This window comes from Dermacentor silvarum, chromosome 4, assembly GCF_013339745.2.
Source record: "Dermacentor silvarum isolate Dsil-2018 chromosome 4, BIME_Dsil_1.4, whole genome shotgun sequence".
In the NCBI taxonomy this organism is placed as follows: domain Eukaryota; kingdom Metazoa; phylum Arthropoda; class Arachnida; order Ixodida; family Ixodidae; genus Dermacentor; species Dermacentor silvarum.
In genome coordinates this window covers 160,195,453-160,220,477 of record NC_051157.2, presented here as the reverse complement: position 1 = coordinate 160,220,477, position 25,025 = coordinate 160,195,453, and the positions used below count along the sequence as shown (strand labels likewise).

The following is a 25,025-nucleotide window of genomic DNA, read 5'->3' as shown; positions in this document are numbered from 1 at the left end:
AAAGGAAAAAAGAAGGGCTGTAGGAGAGATAGGAAGGGTGTCCAAGGCGGCAAGGCAGGCCATCGAAAGCAAAGGCCAGGCAGGTGCGGGCAGGTGGTAGTAGGCGGGTTGCCCAAAATCCAGGAAAAGGAGGTCAAGGAAGTGCTGAAAAGGCTTGTAGCTGTGAAATATTTAAAGAGTAGGAGGAAGGTAAGCGAAAAGAAAGCATCAATGTGATGTGATACAGAAAAGAAAGGAAAAGGCGTGTGCAGGGGAGCGCGAAGAAGAACGATGGTGATGATGACAGGTATGAGGATGGAGTCCAGTCATTCCGCGAATGGTACCCCCGGAGCAACGCCCCACCTTAGTTAGCGTAACCAAGGGCACCAAACAACGAAAGCAGGAGAAAGATATGAGAGAGAAATGTGAGGGCGAGAAAAGATGCAAGTAGTAGAAAGAGAAATTGTTGTAGCTCGGGAACAAGAAGGCAGCTGTGACACGTTTCGTGGCGAACAGTTTAATCTGATAAGCCAGCATCTTGCTTGGCAATATATACGCACAAGTTGCGGTGCGTCAGTAGTGACGTCACCGCGCTTTGTCCTTTTATTAGATACAGCATTCCTTCTCCCTTATTTTCTTTAATATCCATATCTTTCAGGCTGTCGCCGAACCCTTGTGCTTCGGCGTGGCAGAGGTTCAGGAGGTTGTTCTTCAGCGGCGGTAGAATCTGTAGCTTCCGAAGTTGGTTCCTGGACCTCGGTAGGAGTTTCCTCTGTTTCTTCAGGGGTCGCCGGACCAGGTTGCGCTAGAGGTGCGCCAGTGATGCGCACTGTTCTGGGTAGAGTAAGAGGAGTACTTGTATCAACAATGGCATCAGCATGCATGAATCGCTCCTGGCCTTCCACCTTGACTATGTAAGTTGCAACGCTGACACGGCGAACAATCGTTCCTTCTAACCAGTGCGGGTCGCCTGGTCGGATACCTCTCACCCGGACTCGTTCTCCTGCATCAAATTCCCTCCAATTCTTTTTCTGTCCCTTGTCTTGATCTCTAGATGGAGTAGGCTCTGACCGCTTGGCTAATTCAGGGTGCAAAATGCTGAGACGCGTCCGCGGTGCCCAAGACAGGAAACTCTGTGCAGGAGTCTTACCAGTCGTGGAGCATGGCGTGTTGTGGTATGTGAAGAGGAACTGGTCCAGCCGGTGTTGAATGGTTCGGGCTTGCCCCGAGCGCCTCTTGTCTCGCAGTTGGCGTACCAAGTTCTTCTTTACCGTCTGGACGAGCCTCTCTGCTGCCCCATTCGAAGCCGGATGGTACGGAGGTGTCTTGACGTGTTGCACAGCATTGGATCTGAGGAAAACTGCAAATTCGTCAGACACAAATTGAGGACCATTATCTGTCACAATCTGTTCGGGAAGCCCAAACGCTGCAAAAACGGTGCGAAGCTTTTCTACAGTCTTCGACGCCGTGGTCGATTTCATGTGTATAACATCGACCCAATTAGAATGGGCATCGACAAGCACCAAAAACCAGTCTTGTTTGTAGTATGCAAAGTCTAGGTGCACTCGTTGCCACCGTCTGGCGGGCCTTCCCCATGACATAAGGGGTATGGCGGGTGCAGCGTTTTGGCTGAGCTGGCAAGTTGAACAGCGTCGAACTGTTTCTTCGACCAGCTCATTCAACTTCGGCCACCACACGTGACTTCTTGATAGCATTTTCATGCGAGTGGTACCAGGGTGCCCTTCGTGCAAAAGCTGTAGCACTTCTGGCTGCAAAGATTCGGGAATAACTACTCTAGTGCCCCAGGTTATGCAACCAGAGTCTAGAGACAGCTCATTTCGCCGGACAAAATAGGGTGCAATGTCAACATCTGAATGTCTTTCAGGCCAGCCATTCAAAACGAAAAGTTTCACTTTAGACAACGTGCGGTCTTTCTCAGTTTCCGCTTGAATCTTGCTTGCTGAAAGCGGTACTGCTTCAACAGCGGAGAAAAACAGAACGTAGTCGCTCTTGTCTGCTTCATTCGGAAGCGGCAATCGTGATAACGTGTCAGCGTTAGCCACTTGCGCACCCTTTCTATAAGTCCACTTGTACTGATAAGCCGCCAGTAACAGCATCCAACCATAGAGAAAGAAATTCCTTTCTCTATGATCCAACGTCGCATGCGCGCGGCAGCCATCTGTGGAATTGGCTTTGTCTGGCCAAACAGGCTAGCTAGTGGAAGGTGATCGGAATAAATCGTGAACTCACGCCCATAAATGTATTTATGAAAGCGCTTTACTCCAAACACCACGGCCAACGCCTCCTTCTCGATATGCGCGTAGCCTTTCTCGGCGCTGCTTAGCGTGCGCGACGCGTATGCTATCGGCTTCTCTTGGCCGCAAACAACATGAAATAAACTGCTCCAACCCCATAAGGGGATGCGTCGCAAACCAGACCTAGTGGTTTTTTAGGGTCATAGAAGGTTAGTACTGAATCCTGAGTGAGCATTTTCTTGCTTTTCTGAAATGCCCTTTCAGTCTCCTCCGACCATGCCCAAGGTTCCTCTTTTTGAAGAAGTTGGTATAGCGGCCTTAGTTCCGATGACATGTTCGGCATGAACCGGGAATAAAATGTCAACATGCCAAGATAGGCCTTTAGTTCTGTGCAATTTTTCGGCGTTGGAGCCTTTCTAATTGCTTCCACCTTTTCAAGGCAAGGGTGCACGCCTGTCTCATCAATGACGTGGCCCAGATACCTTACGGACTTCACAAAAAATTTGCACTTTTCGTGCCTTACTTTGACGCCGTGCTTCTCGAAGCGCTGCAGGACTGCTTCTACACGTGCCAGGCATTCGTTGTAGTCGGCACCTGTGATAAGCACATCGTCAAGGTAACAAACTACTCCACACAATCCCTTCAGCAACTCGTCCATGATTGCTTGGAATACTGCTGGTGCACTGGAAATGCCGTAGGGCATTCGAACATATTGGAATAAGCCAATGTGTGTATTTATAGTCAACAAGGGCCGCGAGTCAGGGTGCAGCTCAATTTGCTGGTACGCTGACGACAAGTCCAAAACGGTAAACACTTTGCCTCCTGCTAGGACCGCGAACATGTCTTCAACCGTTGGCAGCGGGTAGTGATCAGTTTTAACGCAGGGATTTACTGTCACTTTATAGTCTCCACAAAGACGCACTTTGTTCCCTGGTTTTTCGACTACCACCAACGGCGTGGCCCAGTCACTTTGCGTTACACCCACCAGTACCCCATCAGCTTGTAGGCTATCTAGCTCTTCTTTAACTCGCTCCCTTATGGCATATGGTACTGGACGTGCCTTGCAGAACACTGGCAAGCTACCTTCTTTTAAGGAAAGTTTCGCTTGAAAGCCCTTTATCAGTCCTAACCCAGGAGTGAAAACACTGGCATACCTTTTCACAAGGTTGTCAGCCGTAAGCTCCGCTTGCACCGTGTGAATGCCATTCAAGTCGACGTCTAGTCGACGCTATGCAACGCGTAGTGACGGCTATTTTTTGTGCCCCTCGCTCCATAAAAACAACCTAAATAAAAATGAGGGAAACCCGCACCACCACAGGTATCGCAGGTTTAAACCAATGAAACATAAATGAAAAGGGGTATGAACCCAAAACAGTTTTGAAGAAAAGCCAATGGTGAGAAAAAAAAAAAACAACTGCGAGAGGGGCGGAACGAAATGCCAAGATGAAAGCGTTGGCAACGAAACTCGATTTTCTCAAAGGTCAGCATTGGCAAGGTGGGATGCATCGCGACGGCATTTATTAAGCAAAGCTCACAAAGGCACTGAATACAGAAAGGAAAAAAGAAGGGCTGTAGGAGAGATAGGAAGGGTGTCCAAGGCGGCAAGGCAGGCCATCGAAAGCAAAGGCCAGGCAGGTGCGGGCAGGTGGTAGTAGGCGGGTTGCCCAAAATCCAGGAAAAGGAGGTGAAGGAAGTGCTGAAAAGGCTTGTAGCTGTGAAATATTTAAAGAGTAGGAGGAAGGTAAGCGAAAAGAAAGCATCAATGTGATGTGATACAGAAAAGAAACGAAAAGGCGTGTGCAGGGGAGCACGAAGAAGAACGATGGTGATGATGACAGGTATGAGGATGGAGTCCAGTCATTCCGCGAATGGTACCCCCGGAGCAACGCCCCACCTTAGTTAGCGTAACCAAGGGCACCAAACAACGAAAGCAGGAGAAAGATATGAGAGAGAAATGTGAGGGCGAGAAAAGATGCAAGTAGTAGAAAGAGAAATGAGTCAAGAAGAAGATGGGAAAGTAAAAGAAGAAATGAGGCGATAGAGGCGAATTAAGAGTGCTCTCTTCCGCTGGTTAAGGAGAAGTGAAGGGTAGTGTGAGGGACTGAGAAGAAAGTCATTGTGGTCCTTAAGTAATGTAGAAACCTCTGAAGTTAATGGGCAATGGTTAAAGTAATGAAGTAGGTCGATACAGGAATCACCGCAGGCACAGTTACTATGAGGGGAGAGATGAAACCGGAAAAAGTAAAAAGGTAATCGGGCATGACAGGTGAGAAGTTGAGCAAGAGGTTTGCGGGGCGGGAAGAAGGCAGGTATCTGTAACACATTAGGAACCCAGTGGTAAATCGCCGTGTCCGCGCTGTCGCGCGACCAGGCTACATGCCACTGGGCGTAGGAGGATGCACGCATCCTAGATTTAATTGAGGCCTGGGAAAGAAGAATGGACCTGGAAATTCCCCGCGCCGCAGCCGAACCGGCGATGCTGTCTGCAAGCTCATTGGCGACAACACCCCGATGGGCGGGCACGTGGAATAAGAAGACGGCGGGCACGTGGAATAAGAAGGAGGAGTTGTTTAGCTTCATGGACGTAGGTATTTGTGGTGGTTAAAGCGGATATAGCGTGAAGAAGGGAGAGGCAATCAGAGTAGATATGAAGCGGGGTAGTATGAGGTAAAGTGCGGACGTAGATGAGGGCCTCTAAGAACGCGATGACCTCAGTAGTATAAGCACTGGTTGCCCCGATGATCCTGTATCGACCCACTTTGATGATGCGGCCATGAGGTTGAAACAAGACGAATGCAGAACCAGCGGAGAAAGAAGTGTAAGAACCATCTGTATACAGATGATAGACAGGCAGGGACGACACATGACGGACTTGACGGAGTTCCAGAATTTGAAAGTGAAGGCGAAATTTGAGACTAGGATGAATGAGCCAGGGATTAAGAGGATACTGGGTGTCACGGGGGTCGTACGTGGAGGGGCCATAAAAGGTAAGGGTTTTGAGACTAAAAAGGTAAAATTGAGCATTTAAGCGATCCAATTCAATAGTTATGGGGAAGGCATGGGCGAGAACCTGAAGCGAGGAAGTGCGGGTGGTGCGAAATGCGCCAGTCATGATTAAAAGGAGAGTGCGTTGTATAGAGGTTAATTTAAGTTTAAACTGCGAAGTCGGGAAAGTCGGCCACCAAACCGGGGAGGCGTAAGTGAGAGAAGGAAGAAGCACGTGAGTGTAAAGTAAACGTAAAACGGGAGGAGACAGAGAATAATGCATACGGATGAACAAGAGAAGACGGGTGGAGAGAAGATCTGATTTCGTACGGAGGTAATTTAAGTGTTCGTTAAACGTAAGATGGGTATCGAAAATAACGCCCAGAATCCGAATACTAGTTTTTGAATGCAGAGAGGTGCCATTTACACGAACAATGCGTTGGCGGGTGCGTGATGATGATGAAGCATGACTGTTCGGAAAGTATAGAAAAAAGGATTTGTCGGTGCTGATAAGGACTTTACATCGCGAAGCCCAAGCGGAAATAAGGCGGAGAGATTCGGAGGCTTTGGCCTCAAGTTCTAGTCTACTGGTGGCGGAAATCACTAGCACCGTGTCATCCGCATAAGCTTGGGCGAATACATCTGGAGGAAAAGGAAGTTCGAGCAGGCCATAAATCACAATGTTCCACAGTAAAGGACTGATAGGGGAACCTTGAGGGCTGCCCAATGTGGGAGTAGCGGACGCCTCGCCAGCCTGGGAACGGAACGTGACTTTACGGTTATGGAGAAAGGAACTGAGAAGGTGGTAGAGGTTGTTGGGGCAGTTGTGGGAGCGGAGAAAATGTAAAACGGTGGGATGCCAGACGCTATCGAAAGCGCCTTTAAAATCCAGGGAGATGAGTAATGCGTGAAGTTTCTTATCCTTAAAGGAGTCGAGAGTCCTACGGAGGCGGTAGAGGGCGATTGGGGCACTTTTCCCATGCGTAAATCCAAACTGATTCTTATGAAGCAGGTTGGAGGAATGGAGGAAAAATAAAGGCGGGAATTTAGTAAACGTTCTAAAATTTTGCCGAATAATGAATTTATAACTATGGGTCGATAAGACGAGGGAGAGTCGGGAGGGCGGTTGGGTTTTGCGATAAAAACAATACGTCCTTGGCGCCAATGAGAGGGGAAGTAGGATAAATTGAGGCATTGATTGAACAAGAAAACAAAACAGGCCGAATGATATTGGAATAGAGTTTTCAGCATGGGCAAAGTGACGCCATCGAGGCCAGGTGAAGCGTGTAAATTTCCGGAATTAAGTGCGTGCTCGATTTCGCCAACAGTGAACGGCAGATCATTGACAGGAGGGTGATAAGGAGTGGCGGTAATAATTCGAAGGTGGGAATGGTACAAGTCATCTGTTGCAGGGGAGTCCAGGGAGATCGGCAGTAAGTGCGAGATGCGCGAAATCAAATTATCATCATCACGAGTAAAAAGATAAAAAGTTTGCGTGCACTTCCTAAAAATACTGAGCTACAATCGCCCACGTTCGCTTTCAAGGGTTGCGTGGCCGAGTGCAAGGTTTATTTATTTAATTATTTATTTATTTATTTATTTATTTATTTATTTATTTATTTGATTATTTACCTATATGTGATTCCTAAAAAAATACGGCACAACTCAACTCACAATGGCTGTCGGTGGTAACGTGAATAGCATTCGATCAATGTGACGACACAACATAATCCTGAAGTCACCTTATTTTAACTCCGTGGTGGTCATTGTAAGACTTCAGTTGCGTCGGCTATACATACGCCGGTATCGTTCGACTTCGCTGAAGCACTCACTTGCCAAGGTCGCGGATGGACATGGTGGCATGATAACAAACATAAGACTCCGACGCAGTGGCGACGATGCAACGACCCAGGTGGTTGGCTGATGGCATTACGACAATCAGATTGCGACAATACCGTGACCACGACATGTTGACAATGCGTTACGACGAGCGCATGACGAGGATGGTGTGACAAAAACGGTGTGACGTCAACCGGTTGACAAAAGCTCGAATGACGATGACGGCATGAAGACGACGGTACGACACGGATGCATGATAGCGACCCACTGGCGGCCTTGTGATGACGACGACTGCCTAGCAACAGCAGATAATCGCAATTCAATGAAGACGATGGCATAACACCGGCACGAGGAGAATGGGCTGGTGACGAGAATGGTGTGGCGACGACTGTATCACGAAGCCTGTAGGACTACAATGGTGTGACGACCACGGCGTGACGAGAGGAGGATGACGAAGCTGGAGTGAGGAAGAAGGAATGATTACGACCGGATCACGACGGCGCTGGGAAAACAAATGCCTGAAGACAAAGCTGTGACGACAACGGCTTCACGAGGGTTCTATGGCAAAGCTTAAATTACGACGATGGAACGATCCCTGCGGCATCCCGACAACGAGCACATACCTAGTGGCCCAAGCTATTAGAGAACTTGGGCCATTAGGCCGTCGTAGAAGGTGTCAAGACGACGGCATGACGAGAATAATATCATGAAGCTGGAATGACGCCAATAGGGCGACACTGAAAGCACCAAAACCACAATACCTAGAGGCCCAAGCTGGTAGACAGCTTAGGACACTCGGTCGCCGTAAGATGCTAGATAGATAGATATACATATAGGCAGATAGATAGATAGATAGATAGATAGATAGATAGATAGATAGATAGATATGCTCAAAACGCCTGAAGTAGGCAAATAACGCTAATCGCGTCAGTACCTAATGGTTGCGTAATGCATGATTTGTGGAGAGGTGGTGGTAAGGATGCCGCATAAAAAATGGTATAAAGCAATGTACTATCGCGATGAAAAGAAACGCGAACAGCGGAGCGCGTGGCTGAAGCATAACTGTAGGTATAGTATGCGCCTTTCTAGTCATCACCATTGACAGGCGCGCACGTCCGGTTTGATCACGCTCAGCGATGATGCACCCCCTATATAGTGATATTTTTGTTTCTGCTTTGCTTCTATTTTATTTGAAAAAGAAAAAAAAGTGACAGAGTGTCACAAAAGAGCGCGTAATCCAAGCGCGCACCGCGTGTTACGTAAGCCAGCGAAAGAACACGCCGATCCCGCGGCAACTTCAACAGAGGGGGAGAGCGCATACGCCTCAAGCAACAACGCTAACAACGGCGCTGAAACGTCTGGAACTTGGAAGAGACTCGACGGAGCGACGTTAACCGGAGAGAGAGAGAGAAGACACGCGCGCGCCGAGACGCCTTCTCACCCGGCGGGTCGAGAGAGAGATAACTACAGCGTGTACGCGCGCGCCAACAACATGAGTCATCATCACCCCCCCCCCCCCCCCTCGACAACACTCAGACGGCGGTCGAAGGTACCAGAAAAGACTCGAAGTTTCCCAAGCTTTGGCCGTGCTACGGAATCACAACTCCGATCGAATGTTCGAGAAGGACCGTCGACGGCTATATAAACGCCGTGCGAGCATTGTCAGTTCGGAATCCAGGAATCCAGGAATTCAGGAGTTGAGTCCGCACCGTGAAGTGATGTAACGTGAAGACCAAGCGTCTGCGGGAAAAGGGGATTCCCCGGCAAGCTAGTCGACGAGTTCATCGAGCGTCTGCATTTCCGGAAGAAGTTCTTTCTTCGAGATTTGCTCGAGTTACGCCGAGATCGTCTGACTTCAAGACCAACACGGTGAATACGATTGGACACTTAGTGTTCCTTTTCATTTTGTACTTTACGTGTTGGACTCTCAGTGCTTGTCGTTATTTTCTTGTGTTTGTTAATACCCATCTGATTTGTATTGTGTTGTGTCTAGCCTAAGTGTGCAAGTGCGTGTGTAACTGCCTTGTGTGAAGAATATATTTTGTTGTGTTTTTGACAACTCTGGGCTCTGACTCGGTCTTTGGACAGCAACCGGCGTTCGCTGGCGCACCAGAGGGCCCACTCTTAATTGTCCTTGCTTTCGTGGGATTATTTTCGGAAGCTGATAAGTCGGCTTTGTAATTTAGTCCGGCGTCTGCGCCTCGTTCACCGGGGTCTGTGACACAGAGCAATAACGATGACAGCGCAAAAAGCACAGTTTAGGCTGTGATCGGTACTGCGCCGTCACCTTTTCTCGTTTTCAAGTCAAAACGCAGCGGAACAGAAACAAAAATATTGCAGCACAGGGGGTGCATCTTCGTAAAGCGCGATCAACGCGGACGTGCGCGCCTGTCAATGGTGATTACTGAACGGCGCGCACTATACATTCAGTTATGCTTCGGCCCCGAGCTCCGCTATTCGCCTTTCTTTTCATCGCGATAGTACGCTTTAATAGGAAGGTTCAGCTCGGGAGATCCTATCTAAATACACGAAAAAGAAGAAATCATTTTTTCTCCGCAAGCACTGCCCCAAATGATGAGGTGTGCTGTATTTAAAGGGAAACGTTAAAATCTAGTGATGGTGGTGGATCTGCGATATAGGCCATACTTTTTTATCCGAAGTTGCTCAAAATTTCGCTTATCAATAAAACAAGACTATTTGGTGTACAACGCTGTAACTGAGCAAAGAAAGTGATGTTACAATTCTGTGAATTGAATCTAATACTGCATCTAAAGCGGAGGAAATTGATATGTTATACGTTGCTCCTAAATGCACCACTAATACGTTATTCGAACATTTGCAATACCCTTGTAGACATTGTGACATGTTCACGTTAGATTAGAATTATTATCTCAAATTTGTCCACTTTGGCTGTTGTGACAGATGCAGTTTACAGAACTGCGATATCTGTTTTGATGCAGAGTTGCGGAATTGTAAACTTTGTGCTTATATTTTTTTTTCAAACTTGCCAATTTTCCATAATATTCATAAGCATACTGGGGCCCAAAATGGAAATTCGGCTTCCACAATATATAGAATTTAAGCTTCTCAGTCAAATGCGAGAAACCTTAAAATAAGATGCGTCAAGGATTATCTCAGAAAATAATTTCTGCACTTTACATGTATGTGCATAGGTGCCGTCAAAACTGGGCGTGAGATAAGGCCCGCTCGTAAGCAGACAATAGTCAGTGGGCAAGCCAATGCCGGCGGGAAGATAGTTTCGGTGTTTGGCTGTGAATAGGAAGGACTGATGAAACTTGTTTAATTGAACTCTTTGAGGATCATTCAAAATTAGGTGACTTTGCCGGGAAACGCAACAAACTAAAAAGCTACGGTTGTTGTCAGCAAGGGAAATGGTCGAGCGAGAGAGGGAAGAGCTGCATACAAATTTTGTGTTATATGCCCAGAGGTGCGACCTACAACGGAGTGAGCGAAATCTAGAAAATTGAAGCTTTGTTGTTGGGCTGGTTAATGCTACTCCTAGAGAAGCGTTCATTCAGAATATTCTACGTGGTTCTGAATCAGCTCGAGTGAGTGATAGGTTAGATTAAAAGCGATCAAATGCAGTACTGACAGAGTGCTGTTTCAATAATGAAAACGTATTATACGCTTGAATCTAAAAATGAAGGGTGCTGTGTGTACAAAATATAGTTGTGGCGTACAAAATAAAGTAATTTATTACCAATTTTCGTAATGCGACCTGAATAATACCGCATTTTCAACAGTTTTCATACAAGAACGCAACCTGCCTTCATGGATGCCACTTACTAATACCACGTCACCGATGGACGGGATAACCCATTCTTCAAACGGTATCTCGTCCTTAATTGAGAAAATGAAACTGTCCTTGTCAGGCGGCATCGACGAAATCAACTGGAAACTACTTAAAAATACGAACTGTAATACTGCATTGTATTTGAAACTGTTGTTTTCACAGTCACTTTCTACAGGTCTGATTCCGAATGACTAGCAAACTGGGAAGGTCGTTCCACTCTACAAATCAGGTGATAAAAATTGTCCTCTAAACTGCCGTCTCATATCTTTATCTAACGACCCTTGCAAAATCATGGAACATGTCATATACTGTGGACTTCTTGGACGCTAACAATTTCTTCCATCCACCCAAGCATGGTTTCCGCAAAGGGTATTCATGCGAAACTGAGCTAGCCATATTCCTCAATGATTTGCATGCTGAACTGGACACTAACCTTCAGGTTGACGCCATTTTTCTGGATTACGCCAAGGTATTTGATCAAGTTCCACATCAACGGTTATTACAAAAACTATCTCACTTAAACCTACATCCTAACGTACTACGGTCGACTACGACGGTTAAGCATTCTTAACAAATCGCTTTCAATCAGTCATAGTAAATAACCAGTCGTCTAATCTTCTTCCTCTAACATCAGGTGCCCCACAAGGCTCCGTTCACGCTCATCTTTTATTTTTTATTTATATTATCGACCTCCCACTGCATGTAAATTGCCAAATTCGAATGTTTGCTGACGACTGCGTTATCAACAGCCGAGTAAGTAACACTACTGATTAACAATCCCTCCAACAGGATCTTTACCACAACCAACAATGGTGTGAAAATCAGCTCATGACTTTTTATCCTAGCAAATTCAAGCTCCTTTCCATTACCCGTCGACACAAGATTCATGTATTTCAGTACAAAATCGCTAACGAATCCGTAGAATCCATACCGTCTCTCAAAACTTAGGCATTACATTATATTGCCACCAGGTCACGAGCTACGGTGAGCGCGAGCCAGTATTCAGGCAAGGAAAGAAGAAGTTTTCGTTTAGGTGTCGGCCATCTTCTTGGCTAGTGCTTGTCTCTGCCGGAGCAGTACTTCTTGTTATAAGGGCCTTCTGTTGCACGTGACAAACTGGTGGAGGTGCTGGGTAGGCCCAGCAAATCTCCTACACACCTCCTGGTAGCCCTGCCCCTGCAGTGACAACACCTGTTTACCGGGCCAGCCGAACAGTCCGAGTATTGCCCGCTGAGCCTGGACCTCTTCCCGAGACCACGTCAGCGACGCGCCAAAGCGGTATGGAAAGCACTGCTACTGCAGCTCACTATACGCTACAGAAAGTGTCCAAAGTCTTCCATGGTTCCATCCTTCAGGACGTCGAAGACTGGTTGGCTCAGTTCGAACGCATCGCTGATTTCAATGGGTGGGCCCATGTGAACAAGCTGAAGTATGTGTACTATAGCCTGGAGGATGGCGCTCGTACCTGGTACGAGAAACGCGAGCCCATCTCGTCGTGGAGTGACTTTTTCCGTCATCTGCGGGCAAGTTACGCCAATGTTGATCGCAATGTTGAGCGAGTCATTCAGTCGCGCATCCAAATGCCGAACGAAAGCGTGATAATGTATGTTGAGGACACGACGCGCTTCTTTCGTCGAGCTGACCGGGACACGGCAGAAGATAGGATGCTCCGCCACACAATGCGAGGGGTTAAGGAGCAGCTTTTCGCTGGCCTCGTTCGGAGTCCCCCGACAACTGTGGCCGAGTTCTTAACGGAAGCCACGACAATGGAAAAAGTGCTTCAGCAGCGGTCAGCAGTGCACGACCGGCAAATCAGCGTCGCATCATTGATGGATCAGATCGGAGCTGCCGGAGGTAGCATCAACATCGACTCCCTCTGCGACCTCATCCGATCAGTGGTACGCGACGAGCTGCAAAGAATGCACTGCCCGCCTCAACCTACTGCGGGATCCATATCCAGCCTCATCAGGAACGAAGTACAGCATGCTCTGCAAGTTCCGCTTGCCAGTGGGGTCACACCACCTGTGCCGACGGAACTTCGGCGCGCATCATACGCGGAAGCTGCGAGCCGGTATACTCCTGCTTCACCGCGCTTCGTGCGCCCCACGCCTCACGATACACTTTCATTAGTGCAACCAATCCAGCACTTGGAGAACTGCCAACTGCTTCAAAGAAAATCAGACGTCTGGCGCACACCGGACAGGCGACTGCTCTGCTATACTGTGGCGAAGCCGGACATGTATACCGTGAATTCCCGTATCGCCGCCTTGGACTTCAGGGTTTTGCCGTCGACTTTCCAAGGCCAAGATTCGGCGAAAGACCATGAGCCATTTAAGAATATCTGTCTCAACAGCGCATGCCACTGCCCTTGCGACGGCAGTCGCGGTCACCGTCGCCGAGACGATTTCCCCCAAATTCCGAAGCGCCCCAGTGGCGGTGGTGGGGCGTTCGCCAAGCCCTAGACAGGAAAACTAAAGACATCCACCTTCGGGGGCGAGGCCGCTGATAATCGGCGCGAGCAAGGCCTCCCAGTGACGCGACCAGGTACCCGCAGTGATTCGATGACAACAACTGAACTCGGAAGCCGACTCTCTTTAGATATACCTATAGTGCTCGACGGTCACCATGAAGTCAGTGCGCTATTGGACACAGAGGCTGAGTACTCGATCGTGAACTGAAAACTAGCGACAAACCTGAAGAGAGTCGTTAGGCCTTCGTACGGAACATAAATCCGTACTGCCGGAGGACATGTAGTCACCCCACTTGGTACATGCACACTCAAAGTTAGCGTTCGTGGACGTACGTTTCTCTCCAGTTGCCTTGTACATCGCGAAAGTTCCCGAGACATCATCTTGGGAATCGACTTTCTACGGGAATATGGCGCTATTATCGACCTGCGCGAGCACGCCGTGACCTTCTCGACTGAGAGAGAAGCAGACAAAACTGACGACAGCCATCTCAGCACGTTTCGCGTTTATGCCGAGAACGTCGCGTTACCCCCGCGTTCGAGTGTCCTCGTAGATTTCGTGTGCGACATGTTACGTGATGGTGAGGCAGTTGCTGAAGGCAACTTGTCATTCTTGCTCACACTAGGTATCTGCGCCGCTCGCAGCCTCGTCACGCTTCGTGGTGGACGTTCTACGCTGCTTGTGACGAATTTTAGTAATGAGTACGGTCACCTTTTTCGTCGCACTGCCCTCGCTCTCGCCTACCCCATAACGAAAATTGCTTAATGTTTTACGTCTGCATCACCGGAAAATGTTCTCCAATCGACACCGGGGGCCGCGACTGCATCACTTGGCAAAACAGACATTAATTCGACTATACCGGAGGAACAACGAATAGCGCAGCATGAATTGCTGCTTCAATTCTAAGAATATTTCGCCTCGTCCGCTAAGTTGCGTTGACGCCCATCACGAAACACCGAATAATACGTATATCGACGTCTTGCCCATAAAACAACAGCCTTACCGAGTTTCGGCCAAAGAACGTGACGTGATACATACGCAAGTCGAAGAGATGCTTCAGGCACGACGATGTTATACAGTCTTCCAAAAGTCCCTGGTCATCGCCGGTCGTCCTCGTAAAGAAGAAGGACGGAACGCTACGTTTCTGCGTTGACTACAGGCGGCTAAACAGGGTGACTGAAAAAGACGTCTATCCACTGCCCCGCATCAATGATTCACTCGACAGACTGCGACGCGCCAAGTATTTTTCATCTATAGATTTGAAAAGCGGATACTGGCAGATTGAAGTTGATGAACGAGATCGCGGGAAAACTGCCTCTGTTACACAGGATGGGCTGTCTGAATTGAAAGTGCTCCCTGTCGGCTTGTGTTCTGCACCTGCCACATTCCAAAGAAAGATGGACACTGTTCTCACCGGTCTGAGGTGGCATAGTTGTCTCGTTTATCTTGATGACGTCGTCGTATTTTCGGCGACCTTTGAAGAACTCCTGAATCGTCTGAAGACTGTGCTGGATGCTCGGTCTCCGCGCCGCTAACCTCAGGATGAAGCCACAGAAATGCCACTTCGGTTATAAAGAACTTAAGTTTCTCGGCCATGTTGTGGGCGCGGCTGGCGTTCGGCCTGACCATGACAAGACCACCGCCGTAGCCTAGTATCCTGTTCCCTGTGACAACAAAGCAGGCCGTCGCTTTCTGGGGCTCTGCGCATACTATCGCCGCTTCAACGCCAATTTTTCTAGACTCGCCTCACACGAGAAAATATACCATTTGTCTAGAATGAAGAGCAGGACGCGGCTTTCACCGAGCTGCGGGAGCGTTTGCAGACACCACCAGTTCTTGCTCACTTTGACGACGGCTCTGATACTGAAGTCCATACCGACGCTAGCAACGTGGGTCTTGGCGCCATCTTGGTCCAACACCAAGAGGGCACAGAGCGCGTGATAGCTTACGCCAGCAGTACTCTTTCACGCGCAGACGGAAACTAATCCACCTCAGAGAAAGAGTGCCTTGCCTCATGGTCGCTTGGTATGGGCGACCATGAATTTTAGGCCTTACTTCTACGGTCGCCCCTTCAAAGTAGTGACCGACCATTATTCATTGTCCTGGTTGACCAATATACGAGACCCCGCTGGGCGACTCGCACGATGGAGCCTTCTTCTGCAAGAACTCGAACTTGCCATCGTGTACAGATCAGGCCGCAAGCACAAAGATGCTGATTCGTTGTGGCGTGCACCCACCGCAGTTTGTGATCCGGACACTTAGGATCACAACGGATTCCCTGGGGCCTTCACCGCAACGGACTTGATCGCACGACAGCGCGAGGATGCCGAAATCCGCGCAATTATCGAAAACCTCGAGGGACGCAACTCTCCCATACCTCGACGCCTTTCTCATAGTCTCTCGTCCTTCTGCCTTCGAAGTGGTGTCTTGTATAAGAAAAAAGATCACCGCATATCCACAAAGTGAATGATGATGAGTGGGCGAAGCACCGGGGGATCATTCGTGTAAGCCACAGCTACGGACGAGAGAGAAAGAGAGCGCGCGTCGGGAACGAACGCCCTTGTGCACCGCAGCACCCCTAGCTACGGACGAGAGAGAAAAACGCCGGAAGTGTTCTCCGCAAGCCGGAAGCGGAACCGAGAAGTTGGCTTCCAGTTCTGGCTTCCGGAAGCCGGAGCTTGGCGTACATATACTTCGTACATATTCTTGGCGTACATATTCTTCTTTCGTGATGCGATTGGGTCCCTGTAACGAGGTGCATTGCCAGAGCATGTGTTCTAGATTGCTAACAGAGCAAGTAGAGCTAAAAGCATCTGGAGTGATCGAATGAAAAAGGGCCAGGTTGGGAGATGACTTAGTCTGAAGCATGCGTAAAGTGGACGACAGAGGTCTAGCCAGTTTGCTATGAGGGGGAGGATAAGACCTCCTACCCAGGTGCTAGTGCTTAATGTTTCGTTGGAAATAGCGAGAGTGTCCCTAAACTCGAGAACCCCGGCCTCTGATCTCGCCCTTGCTCCCACGCGGTGGGTTAGTGCGCGCGCTTGGGAGTGGGCGATGTCATTGAGATTGAGCAAGGAGTCAAGCTGGGGGCCGAGATGCGCCAGAAACCACGTGATGGTGTGCGTAGAGATGATAATTTTCTTGAGAATGTTGTGAGCCTCCTCAGCAATGGACCCTGAAGCGAAAGCCCTGACCGGCGATCTCGAATCAGTGAAGATTTGTGTTTTGCTGCTATCTAGGAGTGCCATAGCAATTGCGACCTGCTCCGCTCTGCATGGAGTTGAGCCCTTCAGGGAAGCTGCATTCACTATCTGTGCGTTGTGATCAACGATGGCAGTGGCGAAGTTAGACGACTGTCCATATTGGGTTGCGTCAACAAAACATGCCGAGTGGGGATCGACTTTGATACTCTTGAGGAGGGCGAGGGCTCTTGCCCTGCGTCTGCCTATGTTGTGTTGAGGATGAACATTACGGGGAAACGGTGCGACTCGTATATTATTCCTTTGATCTTCCGAGATAATATTTCCGTTCTGCCATGAGTATAGGGTTGATCCCAAGAACCGCCAGGATCTTCTTTCCAGCCGGGGTGTAGGATAGACGGGCCAGATGAGCTGACTCCTGGGCCTCAGTTATCTCGTTGTATGTGTTATGCACTCCTAGTTGCATAAGGAGGTCCTTGCTCACCCGTAACGGAATGCCTAGTACTCTTTTGATACTCTTTCTGATGAGCGTGTTAAGTTGTTTTTTCGGAGTTATACCAATTGTGCATGGCTGCCACATAAACTATGTGACTCATGAGGAAGGCGTGGAATAACCTGAGGAGGTTGTCTTCCTGAAGGCATCCACGCCTTTTCGAGACTCTGTTGAGGAGCCTGATCATGTTGTCGGTTTTGGCTGTGAGCTTGTTCAGCGTCCTATTGTCGTATTGTTACTGCCATTGGATTCGATGGACATGCCCAGAACCCGAAAGGCGTCTACTCTGGGGATGGTGCAGCCACTTATAGTGTAGAGTTTTATGTCTATTTCAGACAACGGTTTCCAGCCTCTAGGTTTGGGACCTCTCCTGACTTACCTGTAGAGGAGGAGCTCAGACTTGCTAGGGGGGCATCTAAGCCCCGTACTTTGCAGGTAATCTCTGTTTGATCTACAGCCTCCTGCCAGCCTAATTCAACATCTCCTTCGCTTCCTCTGGTGCACCAGATTGTTATGTCATCGGCGTAGAGCGTGTGATTGATCCCTTCTATGTTGGAGAGCCTTTCCGATAGTTTCTTCATGGCAATGTTAAAAAGTAGTGTTGAGACTACTGCTCCGTGTGGCGTGCCTCTGGGGCCCAAACTGAAACTGTCAGACTGAAGGTCACCAATTTTGAGCGTGGGCTTGCGATCCCTGAGGAATGAGCTTATGTATCTGTGGAAGGCTTCTCCCAAATTGAGTTCTGAGATGGAGTTCAGAATGTGCGCATGGGAGACATTGTCAAACGCCTTCTCCAGGCCTAGGCCTAAGATGCCTCTTGTATCTCTAGTGGTGTTTTCAATGATTTGACACTTGATAACCTTCATCACGGCCTGCGTTGACAAGGCCGGACGAAAGCCGATTCATGTTGTAAGGGAACAATCCTTGTTTCTTGATGTGCTTGGAGATGCGGTTGTATATGACATGTTCTGCCACCTCTCCCACGCAGGACGTGAGTGAAATGGGTCTGAGGTTTGTGAGACACGGGGGTCTTCCAGGCTTTGGGATGAGGATGACCAAGGCCATTTTCCAGGAGGGCGGGACAACCGCTCGTTCCCATGTTTCATTTATCTCTTCTGTCATCCGTTCTATGGAAGCGTCGTCCAGGTTTCTGATGGCCCGGTTGGGGATGTCATCAGGACCAGGGGCTGACCTGCCATTTAGTTTCTGGAGGGCTTCCCTTACTTCGCATGACTTGAATGGGACATCTAGTTCGGGGCAAGATGAGCCTTTGTAGGGTGGATAGTCTTCGTCACTCGAGCTGCCCTGTGGCAGGTACTTGCGAGCGAGTCTTTCGAGTACGGTCTCTACCGTCTCTGATTGTGATGCCTCGTGGAGAACCTTCGCTATCACTTGGCTATGGTTCGACTTGGTATTGGTGTCATCGAGTAAATGCTTGAGTAGGTTCCATTTAGCTCGAACTCGCATCTGACCATCTAACTGAATTGCAGACCTCATCCCACTGTTGTCTGCTCAGGGTTTGGAAGTGATCTCCCAAGCCCGTTTACGATTGACAGGACCAACCAGAACTGGACGCCCCCATAACCTTTGAGGAGGTTTACGCAGCGGCACATTCCTTCAGGAAAAACACTGCCCCAGCGGTCAATCAGGTCACGAAGGCAATAATTCGCAATCTAAGTGACAAGACGCTAAGGAGCTTGACCGAATTCTTTACCAACACGGTCTGGACAGAGGACGACGTCCTTGCCAAAGAATGGAAGGAAGCCAAAATAATACTGATTCCTAAAGCGGGCAAGCCGCGTAACATCAACAACCTTCGACCCTTATCATTAACGTCATGCGCAGAGGAAACGTTTTGAAAAGGTTGTCTAGGTACGGTTCTCGAATCACCTAGAACTAAAGAACTTGTTCCCCTCCAACATGTTCGGTTTCCGACCCAACGTGTCGGCGCAGGACGTTTTTCTGCTACTAAAGCACGAGGTCCTGCACCCCAACAGAGGTTCGGACGATAAATTTGTATTGGCATTGGAGATCAAAAAGGCCTTCGACACACTCTCCCACCACACTATTTTACAAGGACTGCAAGCGGTGAACTGCGGAGCACGAATTTATACCTACGTGCGTTCGTTCCTCAGTTACCGCATGGCTACAATCGGACTAGGCTTCACGAGGTCCGACTCCTTCAGCTGTCTCGACAGAGGCACCCCTCAGGGAGCTATACTATCTCCACTGCTATTTAAAGGGGGATGAGAAAGCTAGCCCTGGAGCTAGATAAACGCCCGAATCTCGGCTGTGCGATATATGCCGATGACATCACGCTTTGGGCTCACCAGGGGTCCTACGGGGACGAGCAAGACACTCTTCAAAAGGCTATAGATGCAGTAGTGGAATACACGAGGGCGGCGGACATGGTGTGCGCACCCCGGAAATCAGAACTGATTCGGTTGCGTGCGAAATACGCAAGATAGAAAGACTGGGTGCCAATCACACTGACTCTCGACGGGGCGCCGATTCGAGAAGTGGAGACACTCAGAATATTGGGGATGTGGATACAGCAGAACGCTGGAACAACCCACACCCTTCAAAAACTAAAGGCGGTCACAGGAAACGTTGCCAGGTTGATACGGAGAGTGGCAAGAAGAAGAGATGGCCTAACTGAAGAAGAGACCATCAGCCTGGTCCACGCATTCGTAATCAGCCGGATCACATACACCCTTCCGTATCAGGCCTTGACGAACCAAGAGATTATACCGGCAAACAAGATACTCAGAAAAGCCTTCAAAGCCGCCCTTGGTCTTCCGGAATGCGCTAGCACAGAGATATTCGAGGGAATAAGCCTGCACAATACTTTTGACCAGTACGCAGTCGCGACGTTATATGCTCAGAAAGAACGACTTTGTTCTTCAACTCAGGGCAGGGAAGTATTGGCGAGATTAGGCTTTACACTGAGGCCCCAGTATTGCGGAGAGGAGATGGCACAGATAGACCGCAATGTTCGATCGCACATCGCGGTGGCCCCAATTCCCAAGAACATGCACACCCCAAGTACCATCCCGGACGACGCAGAGCAAGGGCAAAGAGTCTTCACAAACGTTTCGGCATGGGACCGGGAGTGTTTTACACGGATGCTAGTCGAACCAGCTCTGACACGTTCGCCGTAGTGTTTACGTGTCAGAACAACTTTACAACGGCATCCTTCAAAACCTCATCGGCATGCGTGGCAGAGGCTGTAGCCATCGCCGTGGCCATTCAGGACGCCGAGCACCAAACCAATTCGGCTGTCATATTATCCGACTCACAACCAACTTGTCGCCTGCTTCTAAATGGGATGGCACCACAGTCAATAATAAAAATTTTGGGCAATCGAATAGAAGGGCACCACACTATCATATGGTGTCCAGCACACGAGCGACTGGCAGGGAACGCGAGGGCAGACTGTATTGCTCGAGGATTAAACGTCCGAGCAACGGCAGGGCCCAGCGACTATCTTCCGCCGAATTCTCGTGACATCCTTTTACAGCAAAGACAGCAGCGGAGACGTTTTGGACATCCTCACTCCAATTTGAACAGCCAATAGGAGAGGGACTGGCGTCGTATTCAGACGAATATGTAGGAGAGACGTGACGGCGGCTGAACGAGCCGTGCCGTCGTCCCTGATAAGAAGGGCGAAGGCGGCGAGCCGAGCGACGGCTGCGACGACCAGCGTGGCTGGCTTTTAGAACGACACTGCGCGTGCCGAGCTTGCGCTTCGAGCACGCGCTGCGCTTCTTTTATTTTCTCTTTCTTTGATAGCCGGCGCTAAGGCACCGGCTGAGAGCGCCGAACAAAGCGCTCCGCGCTGCGGCGTCGGTGGGCGCTCCAGGGCCCCCCGCCCAGATGGAACGTCGAAATGGCGATCCAGTGAAACCGCGTTTCGAAAGTGTCCGTGGACAGTCGAAGTGGTTAACGTGAAGGGCATCGAGTTGCCGCGCAGAGCTCAGGTGGGCGGCACTGGGAGCTCCGCAACGGACGAGGCACTCGCTGAACGGACGCTGTTGGGAGGGGCGCGTCCAGCCGGCGATAGAATCTGCACATGCGTCTTGAGGAAGGAGGAACTGGTAAGCCTTTGAGGCGAATGGCGCGTCGACGGTACCAGTGCGAGCGTTGCCGGTGGCGCATGACGGACCGCACCGCTGCATGGCGTGTAGGGTGCGCACACGAGCGATGCAGTCGAAGCCCTGGACGGGCCACGACGCTTGCATTGCATGTGGACGTGGCACACCCTGTCGGGAGGCGACCACGATCCGACGCGTCCGGCGATGGGGTGCATCGCGAGGAAGCCACGGACTGGCCGGAAAAAGTGGGGTCAGGGCCTGCATGAGCGTCCGGTGGTTCTTTGAGGACGCCTGACGTGGGATGCAGCGGGGGCCGCAGAAGGTCGTCGTGACCCACGTCCGCGGTGGCGTTAGCCGGCAGAGTCGTAGGCAGTGGGATCGCTGCGGTGCCGAGCTCGCGCGCCGCCTCGGAGACCGGCTCAGCGGACCGCGTGGACGGGTCGGGTGTCGTTGTTGGAGGAGCATTGACGGTGGAGACAGAACCGATGGCGTGGGGCATGGTAGCCGGCGTTGGGTCGGCGATGTCTCCACTATCGTCTGCCATCGTTGGGGGCGAGAAAGGCGATGACGTGGCCGGTGTCATGGTCGTGACGATACCCTTGGCGACAACATTGTGCGCGTACTCACACGAAAGAGACCCCTGGAGAGAGCCGGAGGCCGGGGACTGTGCGGTAGCGCATCGGGTGGTCGCCGAGACGGTATCGGGGCAAGTCGAGGGAGGAAGGCTTGCCTGATGGTGGCTAACGGGCGCAGGAGCAGAGGCGTCTGGTGCTGGCGGTGAGGGTGCCGGCAGAGATGACTCGCGCACCGCGCGGTCTACCTCTGGAAGAGGGTGGTAGACAGCACCGAAGAAGTCGAGCACGCGCTGCCGCAGTTCGTCGTACGGGCGTGGGCCAGGCGATGGAACGCCGAGGCGGAGCTGGAGAGCAAGCGGCAGGACGTCGAGTCAGTACCGCGTGCTTGAACTCCTGGATCAAGATGTGGTTAAGCTCTAGAGCCGCCTCGAACTGAGCGAACCATGCGCCGACGTAGCTGGACGAGAACGGCGGCAGTGGTGGGTCGAACTGCGGCTCCGGCCAGTGAGCCATGGCAGCGTGTCGCTCGGTGGAAGGCGCGTTCGCCCGGGTCACCAATGTAGGAGGGACATGACGGCGGCTGTACGAGCCGTGCCGTCGTCCCTACTCAGAAGGGCGAAGGCGGCGAGCCGAGCGACGGGGCTGCGACGACCAGCGTGGCTGGCTTTTAGAACGACACTGCGCGTGCCGAGCTTGCGCTTCGAGCACGCGCTGCGCTTCTTTTATTTTCTCTTTCTTTGATAGCCGGCGCTAAGGCACCGGCTGAGAGCGCCTAACAAAGCGCTCCGCGCTGCGGCGTCGGTGGGCGCTACAAATACATACCCCAACCTGCACCACCTACACAGAATAGACCCCACGAGGTTCATTGACGAGTGCCCGTGGTGCACAGAAATACCCAGACTAAAACACATCAGACGGGAGTGTCCCAATAGGCCTCCGCACAGACACAGCCCAATAATACTTAAACATCCACTCATGAGGAATAGGCAGTGGGAGGCATGGCTTGCGGACGAGGGCCGGGAGAGCCAATGACTATTCTGGACCAAGGCCAGCGCGCCGCTCGTGCCAGTGGAGCCCTGGAATAGGGGCCCCAACTAGCGCGCCTTGTTTAATTCATTTATTTTCAATAAAGCTTTTACTCACTTGGCAGTGATCTTCTATAGTTTTTTTGAGCTCCGCGATCTTTTTTCGGAGCCACCGGTTGAGTTTCTGCCCTTTCCACTGTTTAACAGACTTTTTAGCTTCTAGAAGATGAGCGAGGCGGCTATCGATCCTGTCCACCTCCAGTTCAGTCTGGACATTGTTGGTCGCCGCCCTGATATCCTCTTTTAACTGTTCAGCCCACTGCTGTAGACTAAGTGCTGAGTCCTGTGTTTGTGCGCGCACTTCCCTAATCTTGCGAAAGGAGTCCCAGTCTGTAATAGTAAACTCTTTGAGGTTACCGCTTCTCACGTTGACGCAGGAAATTATTTATTTTGCGCTACGCTATGCTTATCGTGAAGTCCGTAATTTGTCAACGGGCCAGCTTTGTAATATGAGCTGTATACCCAGGTATAGTCAAATAATTTTGTTTAAGGAATAATCAATTGAATCTAAGAAGGCTTTTTCAACAGTGTAAAAGAACACCTTTCACTACAATTCCTCTTCGCGCTGGAATTGTTCGGCTGCGCCATTGGCCTACTTAGGCCAAAATCAGTTTTCTGCATTAGCACTGCAAGTGCATGGCAGCATATTCAGCGAGGTATTTGCTGAACATTGCTTTGGACAGCTAGATTTATGCACGATGAAGCTATCATCGCTTGTCTACTATGACCGAGATATACGACATAGAACAACTAAGCTAATGCCAATAATACAGAAAGAAAACAACATTACTCTTGCTCAGATTATGAGCTGTAACATCATCCCATGATTGGCTTCTCAGGTATATATAACATATACCATATATATATATATATATATATATATATATATCATATTGTCGCATCGTCAATAACACAGGTCGCAAAGCCCTGATCAAGAGGGATAGCAGGAGGTCGCTGTTTTAATACAGCGCGCTACTGCGACTTCTTCTTCTTCGCCGCGCCTCGATAGAAGCGCGCTTGCCTGCTCGCATAGTCCTCCTCTTCATCGGAGTACAGGTGTGGCATTTGCGTCCCTCTGAAGGAAGCATCGTCCCGATGCGCTACTTAAGCATATGAGGGCGGTGTACAAATGGCACAGAGTAAGACACGCCAAACAAAACAAAAAAAAACAGACAAGAACAAACGAAACTTAGTTCGAGAGATACGGCTTCATCCGCACCCCATGCACCACTTCGGGTAAGCGCTTGCAGCGACTGGAGCTACTGTCACTGTCAGGAACGACCTCGTAGGTCACGTCGCTCAGGCGTCGAATCACTCTGTACGGCCCAAAGTACCATCTTAGCAGTTTTTCAGAAAGTCCACGACGGCGTATGGGTATCCAAACCCATACTTTATCGCCGGGAGTGTAGAGAACTGACCTGTGTCGAAGATTGTACCATTTTGCATCTTGGTTTTGCTGATAGCAGATACGTACGCGGGCAAGCTGCCTGGCTTCTTCGGCGCGCTGAGTAAATTCGACAACGTCGGTAGGTATGTCGTCACACTCGTGAGGCAGCATGGAATCCAACGTCGTCGTGGCTTCGCGACCGTGGACCAAGCTGAAGGGTGTCATTCGAGTAGCTTCTTGTCGAGCGGTATTGTACGCGAAAGTTACATACGGCAAAATCTGATCCCAGTTCTTGTGTTCCACGTCGACGTACATGCATAGCATGTCTCCGTGGGTCTTATTAAGCCGCTCGGTTAGTCCGTCGGTTGTTTTCCGGTGGCTTGTACCACTTAGTGATAAGAACCGAGTCAAGAAGTTCTGCAGTGAAGGCAGTTCCCCTGTCTGTGTTGACTACTTTTGGGGCACCGTGCCGAAGGACGACGTTTTCGATGAAAAAATGAGCCGCTTCGGCTGCTGTGCCCGGCTGCGTAGCTTTATCTCCGCGTAGCGCGTCAGGTAATCGGTTGCGGCAATATATTTCAGGACAGACAGACAGGCGTAGCACTTAATGAAAATGCAGGACAGCAAATAAACCTCTGCAAGTAATTGAAAGAAAAATTGGTAAAGCAGAATACCTGAAAAGAATAAGAAAAGATTGTTAATAGTAGTGTCTTTACTTCTCACCTAGCGCTTAAATATACAGCACAGAAGATGTGTATTCATCAACATCTGAGCGCAGATACACGTGAACAGAACCATGGTACACGTGGCACATAGCACAACGCTCTTCTAAGCGTGCATTCCCACTTTAT

General features: G+C 50.0%; 1 protein-coding gene across 2 annotated transcripts; it reads right to left on the bottom strand.

Moving 5' to 3' along the window:
• Nucleotides 1-482: 482 nt before the first annotated feature.
• On the bottom strand, nucleotides 483-3,444 carry LOC125944826 (uncharacterized protein K02A2.6-like). 2 transcript variants are annotated; one of them, XM_049666188.1, is made up of 2 exons: nucleotides 2,758-3,444; nucleotides 483-1,339 (listed from the first exon to the last, which is right to left on the bottom strand). In XM_049666188.1, exons 1-2 carry the CDS (start codon nucleotides 2,810-2,812, stop codon nucleotides 618-620), a joined length of 777 nt encoding a protein of 258 aa, XP_049522145.1. In that variant the 5' UTR covers nucleotides 2,813-3,444; the 3' UTR covers nucleotides 483-617. The 2 variants fall into 2 exon arrangements, with proteins under 2 accessions (XP_049522145.1, XP_049522146.1); XM_049666189.1 differs by lacking the exon at nucleotides 2,758-3,444 and having other exon boundaries at nucleotides 643-813; nucleotides 1,130-2,019.
• Nucleotides 3,445-25,025: the final 21,581 nt, after the last annotated feature.